This window comes from Artemia sp. Qi Xiang Cuo, chromosome 7 (assembly GCF_049724085.1).
Source record: "Artemia sp. Qi Xiang Cuo chromosome 7, ASM4972408v1, whole genome shotgun sequence".
Taxonomy (NCBI): domain Eukaryota; kingdom Metazoa; phylum Arthropoda; class Branchiopoda; order Anostraca; family Artemiidae; genus Artemia; species Artemia sp. Qi Xiang Cuo.
In genome coordinates, this window is record NC_142800.1 from 22,121,917 (window position 1) to 22,136,434 (window position 14,518).

The following is a 14,518-nucleotide window of genomic DNA, read 5'->3' on the forward strand; positions in this document are numbered from 1 at the left end:
GGGGGATAGAACACAACCCTGCTTAACTCCTGATTTAATACAAAACCAGCTGCTAACCTCATTTCATTCCTTAACCGCAGTAGTGTTAATCTCGTACACAGAACTAATCACTTTAATGTATTTGCCTGGTACACCATACAAGGATAAAACCTTTACTAAAACTCTTCTATCAACAGAATCGAACGCTTGCTCATAATCTATAAAACTGAGGATCAAAGGTGTTTGAAAACTCAGGCATTTCGCAATTATTTGCCTAAGAGTGAGAATTTGGTCGACACACCCCCTACCTTTTCTAAGACCGCACTGCTCTTCTCTTAAAACTTTGTCTACGGCATCTCTCAGTCTAAAAAGTATCATATTACTAAGTAATTTACTACCTACAGAGACCAGACTAACAAGGCCGTATCCAGGGGGGGGGGGTTACCCGGTTTGAACACCCCCCCCCCTCAAACATTTTTGACCGAGTCGAAAATAAGTCGAAAATTAGTAAAACCTAGGTAAAAATCAGTAAAATTAGTCGAAAATTGAGTCAAAAATTAGTAACCCCCCCCCCCGAAAAAAAATCCTGGATCCGCCCTTGCAGACTAATGCCTCGATAATTACCACACTCACTCTTATCACCTTTCGTATACAGTGGCTTAATTAGGATTTTCCTAAATTCGCTAGGTACCTCCCCTTTTTCGAAAACCATGTTCATATTCTTTAGTAAGTTATTTCTAATCTCAGCGCCATCATATCTAAGAAACTCATTTACCACACTATCAGCACCTGGAGCCTTTAATGTTCGTCCTCACTTTCAGTTGAAAAAAGTTTTCTGTGATTGTACAACTTGTATACATACAACAAATTGAACTACCACAACTATATCAATCAAAATTAAAATCTAAGGTAAAAAATCAACAACCTCTTTTTAATTTGCTTAAATCCGGTGCTAAAACTGGTTTCAGTCAACACGTTCACGCCCTAAAGTCGTGACTTCAACTCAATAAAATAGGTTAGTTGTAGCACATTTCCGAAAATATACAGTCTTGTTAAGTTTTTCCATTCTATTGCTTTAGAAGTTTTCAATGATGTAAATATTTTACAGTAAGTTGTCTCAGAATCCTTATTGACAGAGGCATGGGCGTAGGGAGGGGGGGGCAGCTGCCCCCCCCCTAGACCTTCAAATTTACACTAGATATGGCTGAAAAAGCAGATGGCTGGAAAAGCAGTAGATAAAAGGCCCTCCATCACACTATCGACTGCCCCCCCCTCTAGACAATATGCTGCCTACGCCCATGGACAGAGGGGATCTATAATCACACCAAGTATTAATGGGCTTTCACATTGACGAGTAAGAAATTATGTAATGTTGCCTAAATTAAGGGTTAATTTCTTTTTTCGGTTAGCGGAAGCTTTTCACACTAACAATTACTATTTCAAACACGGTCCCGTAATGATTTTCATCATGAAAGACAATTGTTTCATCAGTATAAGAATTTTTTTGGCGGGTGAAATGCAGCAAATAAACAGCCCAATAGCTTTATTTGTCTATAATTCCTTATTTAATTTGTTAAAATTTCGGTATTTGTTTATTTAACTATTGTCTTGACAAAAAATAACCAGAGGCAATAGTTCCATATTTACTAACTACTTAATTTTGGATCAATATCATACACATGGAACACTTATTTCTACATTTAATGCATTCTTATTTCTTACTATCTTCAAGGTTCCAAGCTGTTCGTGGTTAGGGATGGTAATTTAAAGAAAAACTAAATTACTTCAAATCGAAACAAAACTTTGTAAACATGCGTATAAAACCCGAAGGTTTCTGAAATTCAAGGACTAACTGGCTTAGAAGTTTCGTAGTCCGGGGAACCCCCGACTTTGAAACTTTAAATCCTGGTAGCACCTCGACCGACATAAGAACAAAAAAAACAATAGTCAAACGTTTTCTATGGAGAGACTAAGGGTCAATTCACGGAAATGTAAGAAGAGTAATAGTTTTTTCGCTTTTTCCAATGAAGATACAAAAAGAAACATTTTTCAAAATCAAGGGTGAGAGGGGCATTTTTGGTTTGCCAAAAAAAAAATATTTCCAAAATCTAAGAAGAGCAACGATTACCTCCGCGTCAAATTCACACCCCTGGGTAATCTGCTTGACTGTGGCTATGTGCCCTTCAAATTTCAAGCAGATCTGGGTACATTCATGTGGAAGACAGACAGGCAGGATTTGGACGTTACACTCACCTCTACAATCTACCATCTCTTTCCCTTTACCCGACAAGTTGAAAGGAGAACAGTCTTTCATACTAAGGTCGGAAAGTCTTTATGCCTCTTTAAATCATTATCTTATGCTCCATAGACCCAAGGTGCTTATCCCATAAGTTTCAATGTGACCGAAGAAAAGCAACCCTATAGACATTTCTACTGAATAGTCTGCGGTGGGAGGGGTGGCGTTAGAAGGACCAGTATTATAAGTTAAAAGTCCATGTCCGATTTTAATTCAAACAGGATGCAAGATGCCTACATTACAGCTAAAACTTGGCCTTCAGAGGCCATTGGCCCAATAAAACAATTAGTTTAGCTAACTCGAAGTTGACCAGTTTTGTGTTGTACCGTTCACCACGACTTTATTTGAAGAAAGAACCTCTTAGCAAAGAGTGTACTCCAGAGTTCAAGTAGCATTGATGGTAATAATTTTTATACGCCAAGTTAATGCCAATAAATATATTTTTTTAAAATTCTTTTATGCACTAGCCACACTTATTAAGATGGGAAAAAGAGGGAGACAGGGAGCGTTTTTTATCTACTATCCTTTTTAAGATAGATTAAACAAAAAAAATAAGGTTTTTCAACTGAAAGTAAGGAGCAACATTAAAACGTAAAACAAACATACATTTTTACGTATATAAGAGGGGTTCGCCCCCTAGTCTTTACGCCAAAGTTCGAATTTTGTTCTAATCACAAACCCCTGAATCACAAAGAACGTTTAATAAGAATAGATAGCTCTTTTAAGAGTAAAAAAAAAAACTTTAGCGTAAAGAGCGAGGTATTGACTAGGGGGCGAACCCCTCATATACGTAATAGTTTCTGTTCGTCTTAAGTTTTAATGTTGCTCCTTACTTTTAGTTGAAAAATTTAGTTTTTTATTTAATTTCTGATCGTTTTATAAATAATGCTGGGAAATCCGGCGTTCCCTTCATCAAAATGTCCCTTCCCCAATGAAAATATCCTTCATGGAAATATCATCCCACACAACTCCCTCCTCCAACCCCCCCAAGAGAAAAAAACCCTCGCGAAAACGTCTGTATGCTTCCCAATAAACATGACTATATGTAAACAATGAGCAAAGTTCATAACTTGCAGCCCTTCCCCCGGAAACTGTGGGGGATGAAGTCATCCTCAAAGATGTATTTATTATATTTTCGACTATGCGGAACAAAATGGATATATCAAATTTTTGATCAGGTGACTTCGAGAAAAAATTAGCGTGGGAGGGGACCTAGTTGCCCTCGAATTTTTTTGGTCACTTAAAAAGGGCACTAGAACTTCTAGTTTCCATTCAAATGAGCCCTCTCACGATATTCTAGGGCCAATGGATCGATACGATCACCTCTAAAGAAAAAACAAAAAAAACACACATCCGTGATCTTCCTTCTGGCAAAAAGTACAAAATTCCACATTTTTGTAGATAGGAGCTTGAAACCTCTACAGAAGGGTTCTGATACGCTGAATCTGGCGGTGTGATTTTCATTAAGATTCTATACTTTTACGAGGTTTTTTCGCCCTTTTTTCGAAAATAAGGCAATTTTTTTTCAGGATTGTAACTTTTGATGGGTAAGATTAAACTTGATGAAACTTATATATTTGAAATCAACATAAAAACTCAATTCTTTTGATGTATCTACTGGTATCAAAATTCCGGTTTTTAGAGTTTCAGTTACTATTGAGCCGGGTCGCTCCTTACTTACAGTTCGTTACTACGAACTGTTTGATATTTTAAAATATATAGGCAATTAGCATTGATGATAATTAGCCTATTTATCCGTTATTAACTTCCTATTTTAATGGATTTCAACACCAAGTTCAGTCTCTTACATTAATTAATTAATGTACATTACATTAATACATTAATTAATTTAAAAATACTTTTTCCACAAAATAAGTTTTTCAAAGAAAAGTAGAGAACTTCATTAAACCAAAAATGAGCAAAAATAAAATCAAATAATCTACCAAGCATGAAAGTGCCACAAATCAGCATCGATAAATAAATGAAACCCAAAACGAACCGAAATTACAATAAATGACGCAAGTCAAACTCCAAATAAGCAAAAATTAACACGAGTTGGGCTCAAAACCTCTATGCCTTCCCAAGGCCAAAACATAATTTGTACTTTACTGAAAAAATATAAATGTTTTTACTTTTATAACTTTAATCAATAAAATGATCTTAACATTTTGATTACTAAATATTAGTATATACATATTAAACTGACAATGCAAATTCATTTGTATTTTTTTTCAGTAAAGTGCAAATTATGTTCTGGCCTTGGGAAGGCATAGGGGTTTTTCCTCTTTTAACTATTTTGGGAAGGCATAGAATCACTTTCAACTATTAAAAAGGGCACTAGGCTTTTCAATTTTCAATCAAATGAGCGCTTTTGAAGTTTCTACGACAACGCTTTAAATAAAACCTTATATGCCCCCAGGGCATAACTTACAACTCATTACCTGAGGGCTGGGGAGGGCGGGTTGTCATCCTCAATGACCTAAGGTCCAGAACTTTCAACTACGTTGAACAAAATGGCTATCTCAAAATTTTGGTTGGATGTGTTTGGGGGAATGGTGGGCGTGAGAAGGGGGTTAGTTACCCTCCGATCACTTTCGACTACTAAAAAGGGCGCTAGCCTTCTCAATTTCCAATTGAATGAGCCCCTTTTGAAGTTTTTCCGACAACGCTATCTATAAAAACCATACATGCCCCCAGGGCATAACTTACAACCTTTGCCATGGGGGCTCTGGGGAGCTTGTCATCCTCAAATACATAATTTCCAGAACTTTCAACTACGTTGAACAAAATGGCTATCTCTATAATTTGATTGAATGTGTTTGAGGAAATGGTGGGCGTGAGAGGGGGGTTAATTACTCTCCATTCACTTTTGATAATTAAAAAGGGCACTAGACCTTTCAATTTCCAATCAAATGAGCCCTTTTTGAAATTTCTGCAACAACTTTCTAAATAAACCTTATATGCCCCCAGGGCATAACTTACAACCCCTGCTTTGAGGTCTCTGAGAGGGTTATTATCCTAAAAAACCTAATTTCCAGAACTTTCAACTACGTTGAACAAAATGGCTATCTCAAAATCTTAATTGGATGTGCTTGGGGAAATGGTGAGCATGAAAGGGGGTTAGTTGCCCTTCAATCACTTTCAACTATTAAAAAGGGCACTAGCCCTTTCAATTTCCAATTGAATGAGCCCTTTTTGAAGTTTCTACAACATCACTTTTTATTAAAACCTTATATGCGCCGGAACATAACTTATAACCCTTGCCCTGAGGGCTGTGAGGGGGGGGGGGGTCCATCCTTAAAGACCTAATTTCCAAAATTTTCAACTACGTTGAATAAAATAGCTATATACAAATTTTGATTGGATGTGTTTGGGGAAAAGGTGGGCGTGAGAGGGGGGTTAGTTGCCCTGAAATCACTTTCGACTATTAAAAAGGGCACTAGCCCTTTGAATTTCCAATTGAATGAGCCCTTTTTCAAGTTTCTGCGACAAAGATTTCAATAAAAACCTTATATGCCCCCAGGGACTCACTTATAACCCTTGCCCTGAAGACTGTGGGGGGAGTGTCCTGCTCAAAGGTTAATTTCCAGAACTTTCAACTGCGTGGAACAAAATGGTTATGTTAAAATTTTGATTGGATACATTTGGGGAGATGGCGGGTGTGGAAAGGATGTTAGTTGCCTCTTAATCACTTTCGACTATTAACAAGGGCACTAGCTATTTCAATTTCCAATCGAATGAGCCCTTTTTGAAGTTTCTACGACAACGCTTTCTATAAAAACTTATATGCCCCTAGGGCATAACTTACAACCCTTGCCCTGAGGGCTGTGAGGGGGGGGGGTCATCCTGAAGGACCTAATTTCCAAAACTGTCAACTACGTTGAATAAAACGGCTATATAAAAATTTTGATTGGATGTGTTTGGGGAAAAGGTAGGCGTGAGAGGGGGGTTAGTTGCCCTGAAATCACCTTCGTCTATTAAAAAGGGCACTAGCCTCAATTTCCAATCGAATCAGCCCTTTTTCAAGTTTCTGCGACAAATATGTCAATAAAAACCTTATATACCCCCAGGGCCTAACTTATAACCCTTGCCCTGAAGACTGTGGGGGGAGTGTCCTGCTCAAAAGTATTATTTCCAGAACTTTGAACTGCATGGAACAAATTGGCTATCTCAAAACTTTTATTGGATGTTTCTGAGGAAATGGTGGGCGTGGAAAGGGTGTCTGATGTCCTCCAATCACTTTCGACTATTAAAAAGGGCACTCGCCCTTTGAATTTCCAATCGAATGAGCTTTTTTTAAAGTTTCTACCACAACGCTTTCTATAAGAATCTTATATGCCCCTAGGGCATAACTTACAACCCTTGCCCTGGGAGCTTTGGGGGGGGGGGGGGTGTCATCTTCAAAGACCTAATTTCCAGAACTTTCAACTACGTTGAACAAAATGGCTATCTCAAAATTTTGATTGGATATGTTTGGGGGAAAGGTGGGCGTGACAGCAGGTTAGTTGCCCTCCAATCACTTTCGACTATTAAAAAGGGCACTAGCCCTTTGAATTTCCAATCGAATGAGCCTTTTTTGAAGTTTCTACGACAGCGCTTTCTATAAAAACCTTGCATGCCCCCAGGGTATAACTTACAACCCTTGCCTTGAGGGTTGTGGAGGAGTGTCCTGCTCAAAAACATAATTTCTATCTGGAAATCAATTACGCTGAACAAAATGGTTATCTAAAAATTTTGATTGTATGTGTTTCGGGAAATGGTGGGTGTGGAAGAGGTGTTAGTTGCCTTCCAATCACTTTCGACTATTAAAAAGGAAACAAGCCACTCTAATTTCCAATTGAATGATCCCTTTTCGAAATTTCTACGACAACTTCTTCGATACAAAGTACCCTGGTCTAAAGGAAAAAAAATATAATAAATAATACATTATGCCAACATCGTTTTTATATGCCCCCACGGCATAACTTAAAACCATTGCCCTGGGGGCTCTGGGGGGAGTGTCCTCCTCAAAAATACAATTTCTATCTGGAAATCAACTATGCTGAACAAAATGGCTATCTCAAAATTTTAATTGGATGTGTTTGGGGAAATGGTGGGCGTGGAAGGAGTGTAGGCTGCCTTCCAATAACTTTCGACTGTTAAAAAGGGCACTAACCATTCCAATTTCCAATCGAATGAGCACTTTTCGAAGTTTCTACGACAACTACTTAGATGCGAAGTGCCCTTGTATGGAAAAAAAAAAAAATAATAATACATAGTGCCAACATCGTTCTTTACTTAGGCAGCGCGGTTGCGCTGCATATGATAAAAATGAACGTTTTTTCACGAAAAAAGGACATAGTGAGCAAAAGGGATTAACATTCTAGTTTTTTGCATACTAATAATAGTGTGAACGGACAAAACTGTACTTTTTTAGGTACTTTGGAACAAAAATGATAAAAGTAATAAATTATCATTCATAGTAATTGGCTTCTGGAAGTCCCTCTATTATAAATTCTAAGGCCACGTTGGTTATACATGACATAATTTTTTTTTCTTTTGCACTGAGGACGGCTTGGCGGAGGTCCTTGTCGAAATATTTGCTTGTTCTTCGTCTTCATATTTTGCCACTGGCTAACAAAATCCTAATTTTCTCACCTTTTTTATTGTATTTTGCATTTATTATTTCCCTTCCTCTCTTAGTTTCATAAGTCCCTCTATTGGATCTGGAACTCGATAAAAATATATTTTCTCTATTTTTCTTCTTTTTATAGCCTATTTCACACTTAGAGACATAATTGAAAAGTAGAATTTTATTATCACTAAAACCACCACACGCGAGGTGTATGCGTGCGATATTAGTATGTTATTTAACAAGCTTTGTGTGTTGTATATGTACTTAATTACTCATTTAAGCATTATACTTGATTAAAAAAAATTATGTTTTTCCTGTTAATTTCGATTCTTAGAAGGAAGATATCAAGGGAATACGGAAATTAATGTATTTTACTGTTTGGGCAGCAACAGGATATATAATCTATAATTTGCTACTTTGCTTAATATGCGTGTTACATTTAATTGATGTTAAGTTTATTATAAATTTTGCGCCTTTTCCCTATGTTTTATTTTTTCTGCTGTCGTAATGTTTACTTATTATTTTATTCAAATTATTTTATATTCCGTCGTGCGTATATTGATTTCATTAATTCACAAGAAATAAGGTGAAGCTTTTCATATAATTTCAAACAATTCCTCTCAAAATAAGTAAGTTCTACTGACTGTTCCAATCCGTTTTCACTCACCTTATTTGGTGTTAAAGATGTTTTTTTTTACAGTTTTTCTTCTTTTTTATAGCCTGTTTTTAGATTCATTGACATAGTTGCGATGCAGAACTCTTTATATGAAAATGTTTTGGATAATAGCATTTACTAATAGTCGTTTACTAGTTTCCTTCAGTGGCAGTTCAAGAGTTTTTAGATTTTGTGCAAATCGTGGATATTGGTGAATGACTCGCTTTCGGTTGTTAGGTATTTGGTTTGATTCTTCTAATTTTGGTTTTTATCGAATTTTATTCAACTTTTAATTTTGGGTTTTCGTTTTTTTTTATTAGTTTGTTCTTTCACATTGACTCTCCGCATTTGGTTTTGGTTTTTTCTTTGTCTTTTCTTGGAATTTCTCAAGACATTTTTTTTTGTTCGCGCTGTAAAAGAGAGGCGGTTGTCCTTTCAAAATATTCACTTTGTTTTTCACTATTTTCGTTTGGCCTTATGAGACCCCATTTTTGTTCGTTTTTTCTTTATACTAAAATAATTCCAACGTATATCCACCTTCCTTTGAAATTTATGTCGTTTAACCTGAGACGTTTTTGAGGTACCGCAGTCAAATTGCTCTTGCATGAAAAGTTTTTTTTTCAAATAAATAAGTAAAAAAAATAAGGACCTCAAAAACCAATAGAAAAACAAATCATATGTCTCCAGTAAAAAATTTATTCAAAATACATCCCATAATTCCAAAATGCAGAAGTCACTACAAATAAATAAACAAAAAAGCTATCCATCACCTCTGCAGACCTGTATAAAAAACAAAACAATTGGAATGACGCAGGAATATTTCTCTGAACCAAAAGATACTTTGTTTAAAGAAATATATTTGGACGTATTATCAAATTACTAATACAATTTCTAAACAAACATCTCAAGATAAAGTTTTAGACAACAGTCAGCTACTACTACCACTACGTACAACTCTTCACACAACCAACCCGACGGTGCCAATCCACCTCCCCGCACTCACCCTCTTTCCCACCCTGTTAAGAGCGTCTCTCTTTACTCCTTTCCATGTAGTTACCACTTCTTTTAGAGCCTCATCTTCATTGGCGTAGTAAGGGTGATAAGTATTCTACACCTAAGGAAGCTTAAACACAAATTGCGGGGAATATTTGAGGTTTTGTTTCAATTGTATAAGTCGATTAGAAGAAGCCACTCCTTAGCGTAAAAAAAACGAGAAAAAAATCGAACCAAAAAGAGAAAAAAAACACGTGGAAACAATTTTCTGAGACTTCTTTAGACAAAAAAGAGATACATTTATTTTCTAACCTAAAAAATCGAACCGAAAAGATAAAAAACATGTAGAAATAGTTTTTCTAGACTAAAAAGACTTCTTTAGACTAAAAAGAAATACGTTTAATTTCTAACCTCGTCTATTTTATGAGAACAAAAGTTTTCCCAACTAGTTTCTTAGAATACGCATACCTTTCTCCCAACAAGTCTGTATAAAATAAGTGAAAACTACACATAGGTAAGCGATAGTCCCTATATACATGTGATGGTCTTGTGGTTTTTCGGGAGGGCCCAAATTTATCAAAAGTAAAAAAAAAAGAAGTCGAAAGACTATGAAAATATTTGGATATTTGAAGAGTAGATGATAAAAAAATATATTTGACTAATAAAATCAATGGTTCTGGCTTCTAATATCACCTGAGCACACTGGGTCAATTCACCAAGCCTATTTAATTTTCTTGATTTTCATTTTGTTCGGTTTTCAATATATTAAGGTCAAAATACATAAAAATAGAAAAAACTTGGAATATTGAAAAAAATAACAGAAAATTGTTTTACAAGTCTTTGCCCTTGTTGAAAATGTTTGACCTTCCGTACTCCCAGACAGATTTCTCAGCACACCTGTAGATTACGCTTAGCACCCCCCCCCCCCCCCAAAAAAAAAATCCTACCGAGGGGTATGTACATTGTTTTCCCATTCCTTTCTCTGGCTTGTTATATAGCTTTGATTGAACATTGTTGGAAGTAGTTCCCTAACAGCGGCCGTTTACCCTACAGTGAGGAGCCTTTTTTTAATATTTCATTAAACGTTTATTATACTCCACTGCTTTGAAATAAATTGTTATATTTAGAGGAGCAGAGTTGCTAAGCTACATGAGCTGGCAACAATCTGGCTCCAACCGTTACTCGCAAGAACGTAAAATTATATAAGCTTAAGGGTATAAGGGTATTTTATTTTAAGGGTATTTTTCTTGTGTTCTGCAGGATTTTTTTTTTTTTTTATTACTACAAGAGTTCGGTTGGGAATCATTGAGCTAACAAGTTGATAAAATCCTTTTTATAATTGTATAAATACTTATACAAGTAATATAATATCAATTATAAAAATAATAACATTTATTGTGCAAATTATACAGATAATTATATATGTAAATATAAATTATATAATTATATAAATACAGATTCGAATGTTGGCTTTGAAGATATTGAAACAGACAAACTAGTGACAAACGGACAAACTAGTGACAAACGGACAAACGTTTATTTTACTATAATTAAATATCTTATTACAGGTAGATGAGTCAGGTAAATTACACTTTCAGGATTTGATATTTAAGCTGATTCCTGAAAGTTTTATTCGCCAAGCGCTCATCTACCTATCTTCAAAACACCAAAAAAGCGTATCTGGAAATCGATTGTTTACTGCAAAGAGTACATGAAAGTATGCTAGGCAGCCTTTGAGCCAGAGATAATGAAAAATTTCTTAATTCAGTCACGGTTGGTCCCCTCTCAAAGGCCGTACCCAGGATTTTTTTTTCAGAGAGGGTTTTACTCAAAAAAATTTCGGGGGGGGGGGGGGGTACACAAAAAAAAATAAAAAAATACATAAAAATTTTGTTTATATACATTTTTGTTACGTTTTTAAGAGTCAGACAAACATTTTGGGGGGAGTGGTTCAAACCCCCTAGCCCTGCCTCTGTGTACGGACTTGCCCCATTACCTCCTTTAAACCACCTATGCCTATGCAAATACAACCAATGGCGAAAGAGCTAATAGACAAACTCTTCTTATTTTGTAACTGATTACCTCAGATAGGGTTACATGCATTCTTTAGTTCTGGACACAACAGTATCTCCCTTAAAAATTTATGATCTGCGTTTAACAAGACAAAACCAAAAAAGTATAGCATTCAACTACAGGTTTTTGCCAGCCTCGTGATTTCAAGTCCTCAAGTTTTCTGGTTAGGGTCAAAAGAAACGAACAAAACAGCATGGTTCTGGAAAGTAGATACTTCGAAATTACCAAACTGTAATTGACCAAAACAAATGTTTTCTACCGCTTTCCAAAACAAAACGAAAAAAAAACCTAATACAAATTGAAAAGCTGGTATTTAAGTCCAAGCGAATTCAAAGCCCAATTGAAATAATTGTTACACATTTTACAAAAAAAAAAAACTAACTTTCTGGTAACGTATAAGCGTATCTACGTATCTACGCATAACGTATGCAAACGTATATACCGAATCTGCAAACGTATAAGCATTGTTTTGGAACAATGGCACTTTCAAAAGTTAATGGGGATACACTATATGATTTCACGAAGTCTAAAGGGAGCATCTTTATATCACACATTGGCACCTACGAAAAGCTATGGTGGTCTAGTCTAGGCCGTCTTCAATTTATGTGTTTTTTCTCTTAAATTTGCTTAGATACTTTCAAACGGAATAGATTGTGCAAGAACAGCACCAATGTTGTGCTTAGAATTCGGTAGAGATGGACTATGATTTTCTGCCAAATATTCTTGAAATACAAAAACAAAAAGGTTAAAATTCACCATGAACAACAACATTTGCATAAGATTAGTGTTCTTATGTATTAATAAAGAGATATTTATAGGGTTGATGATTATAAAGTAATTCCATTTATTTTGAGCTGAGCACAAGGATTTGATTTGCCAAAACTGTCAATAACATTTTTGAGCCATTTGCTCAAAAATTTCTAACGAAGCCCGAAACCTCGCTCAAGCAACTTGTGTAGCAAATTACTTCAAACAGAACAAAACTCGTGTGGGACTGACAAACATCAAATGCTTTAATTCGTTCTGAGAAGGGCGTAACTTCTATGTATTTTCGACAAAATTTCACGGCCGCTTGCTCAAGTTAAATTGAAATGAAACTTTTCAGTCAAAACCTCGTATATGTGTCAATCAGCTTTGATTTTTGTTTGCAAGAAAATTGTACCTCTGGCAATCCTGCTAGGGCCAAGCATAATAATGAATAATTTTGATTGCCCCCCCCAAAGGCCCCTACTGGGGCCTTAAACAGAGTGGAAAGAGGTAGTAAGGAAAGATTTAAAGGAAGCCGAAACTTCCTGGGAAGGAGTCAAGAGTGTATCTTTGAAAAGGGGAGGATAGAGAAGAAGCAAAAAGTCGGGTTGGCTACAATCCGACAAAAAGCAACAGCTGTGTTGGTTACAGGTAGCTTGGTGGTGCGGTGAGTTGTCAATAGTAGTAGTAGTAGTAGTAGAATAAATTTTCTTTTTCTTGTTTTGTGGTACTTCCCTTGTGTTTTTGGAGGGAAAAAAAGGAGGGAATATCAATTACAAGGCAGTTTTATTTTAAAAAAAGCTTAGCATTAAAAAAGAAAGAAAGCGCTATTATTTACGTAAATAAAAAACGTTGAAAAGTAAAATTTAAAAGCAATACCAACTTCTTCTCTACTATTTCTTCTATACATTTCTACTTATTAAAAAAAAGAAAAAATATAATATTTATTATTGCTGCAAAAATTTAAAAAACGTTAATCAAGAAGTAAACATTATCACTAAATAGTTTGATCTCAGACATCAATGAAGAGAGTCTCATCTCTCCTGTATTACGATAATTACAAGTAAAGAGTGACCTTAATAGACCTAAAATATGATCCACAAAATAGGAACATATAGTTAGGGCTTAAACCACAGATAAAAGGTATATAATACATATTTAACAACTGCACAGATTTTTAGTAGCCGAAAAATTTGGTGGTTGCATTCAAGTGTCTTCAGTTTCTTTGAAATATTTTTCCCTGAATGTTGCTTTGTTAAAACCAAGCCTATTCGGAAGATTTGATGCTCACAAAATAAATTCAAAATAATTCAAAGTAACTTATGATAAAGTAACATTGATAAATTCTCTTGCATATTCTTATCAGTTTAAGCCTTTGATAGTTTAACAAATATTTTTAATTCACATAAATTGGTCGTTTGAATAAATTGATCGCTCAGTCAACAGGGGAACACTGACTTACAAACAAGGCTGTAGCCAGGGGGGGGGAGATTACCGGGTTTGATCCCCCCCCCCCATTTTTTTCTGTTTGATTCGTAAAAGCGTAACAAATGTAAAGAAACACATCTTAATGCACTTTGGATAGCTTGAGGGCATGCATAATACCCAACTCCCTTTTTTAACATTGCATGTTAGGACTATTGAACTTCTATATTATATACATTTTGTTTGTGGTTCAAATTGTCCCTTTACCTCAAAAAAAAAAAAAAAAAAAAAAAAAAAAAAAAAAAAAAATCCTAAACAAATTTTAAAGCTACCATTTTGGTTCAAGAGGCTTAAATACCCATTTGAAATAGTTATCTCCTTCGCTACACGGAAGCATTGCAAGTTTTCTTGTGACGGCATGAACAGATAGACATTTCTTCAGGGTTTTGTGGTACATCACATGGGTTTGCTGAAAAAAAAAGAGGGACATTAACGACGAGGCAAGATTATTTAAACCAGCATACTCATGGAGATATTATACGCGTTTTTTGATTTTTTTATGTGTTTAAACCCCCCCCCCCCCCCAAAAAAAAAAAAAAAAACAAACAAAACCTTTTGTAAGAGGTGGCTCTTTTTGTTTTTTTAGGTGAGTCTTATTAATTCATTCCACGTATTTTATTCTGTTGAAAATTGTCCTTCCATTTTTGCACCAAGGGCTGACGGACTCTCAGCCCAA

At 35.6% G+C, this 14,518-nt stretch overlaps 2 protein-coding genes across 2 annotated transcripts in view; both read right to left on the bottom strand.

Moving 5' to 3' along the window:
• Positions 1-14,518, bottom strand: part of LOC148950047 (uncharacterized) — a 505,353-nt gene that overhangs the window by 405,805 nt on the left and 85,030 nt on the right. The gene's annotated exons all lie outside the window — the stretch shown is intronic.
• The window catches only part of LOC148950051 (N-acetylgalactosaminyltransferase 7-like), a 91,860-nt gene continuing 86,570 nt past the window's right edge, over positions 9,229-14,518 (bottom strand). The window contains exon 11 of the mRNA XM_089092087.1: positions 9,229-14,251. Coding sequence (XP_088948213.1) covers positions 14,111-14,251 — 141 coding nt within the window. The 3' untranslated portion in view covers positions 9,229-14,110. The remainder of the gene's footprint in view (positions 14,252-14,518) is intronic.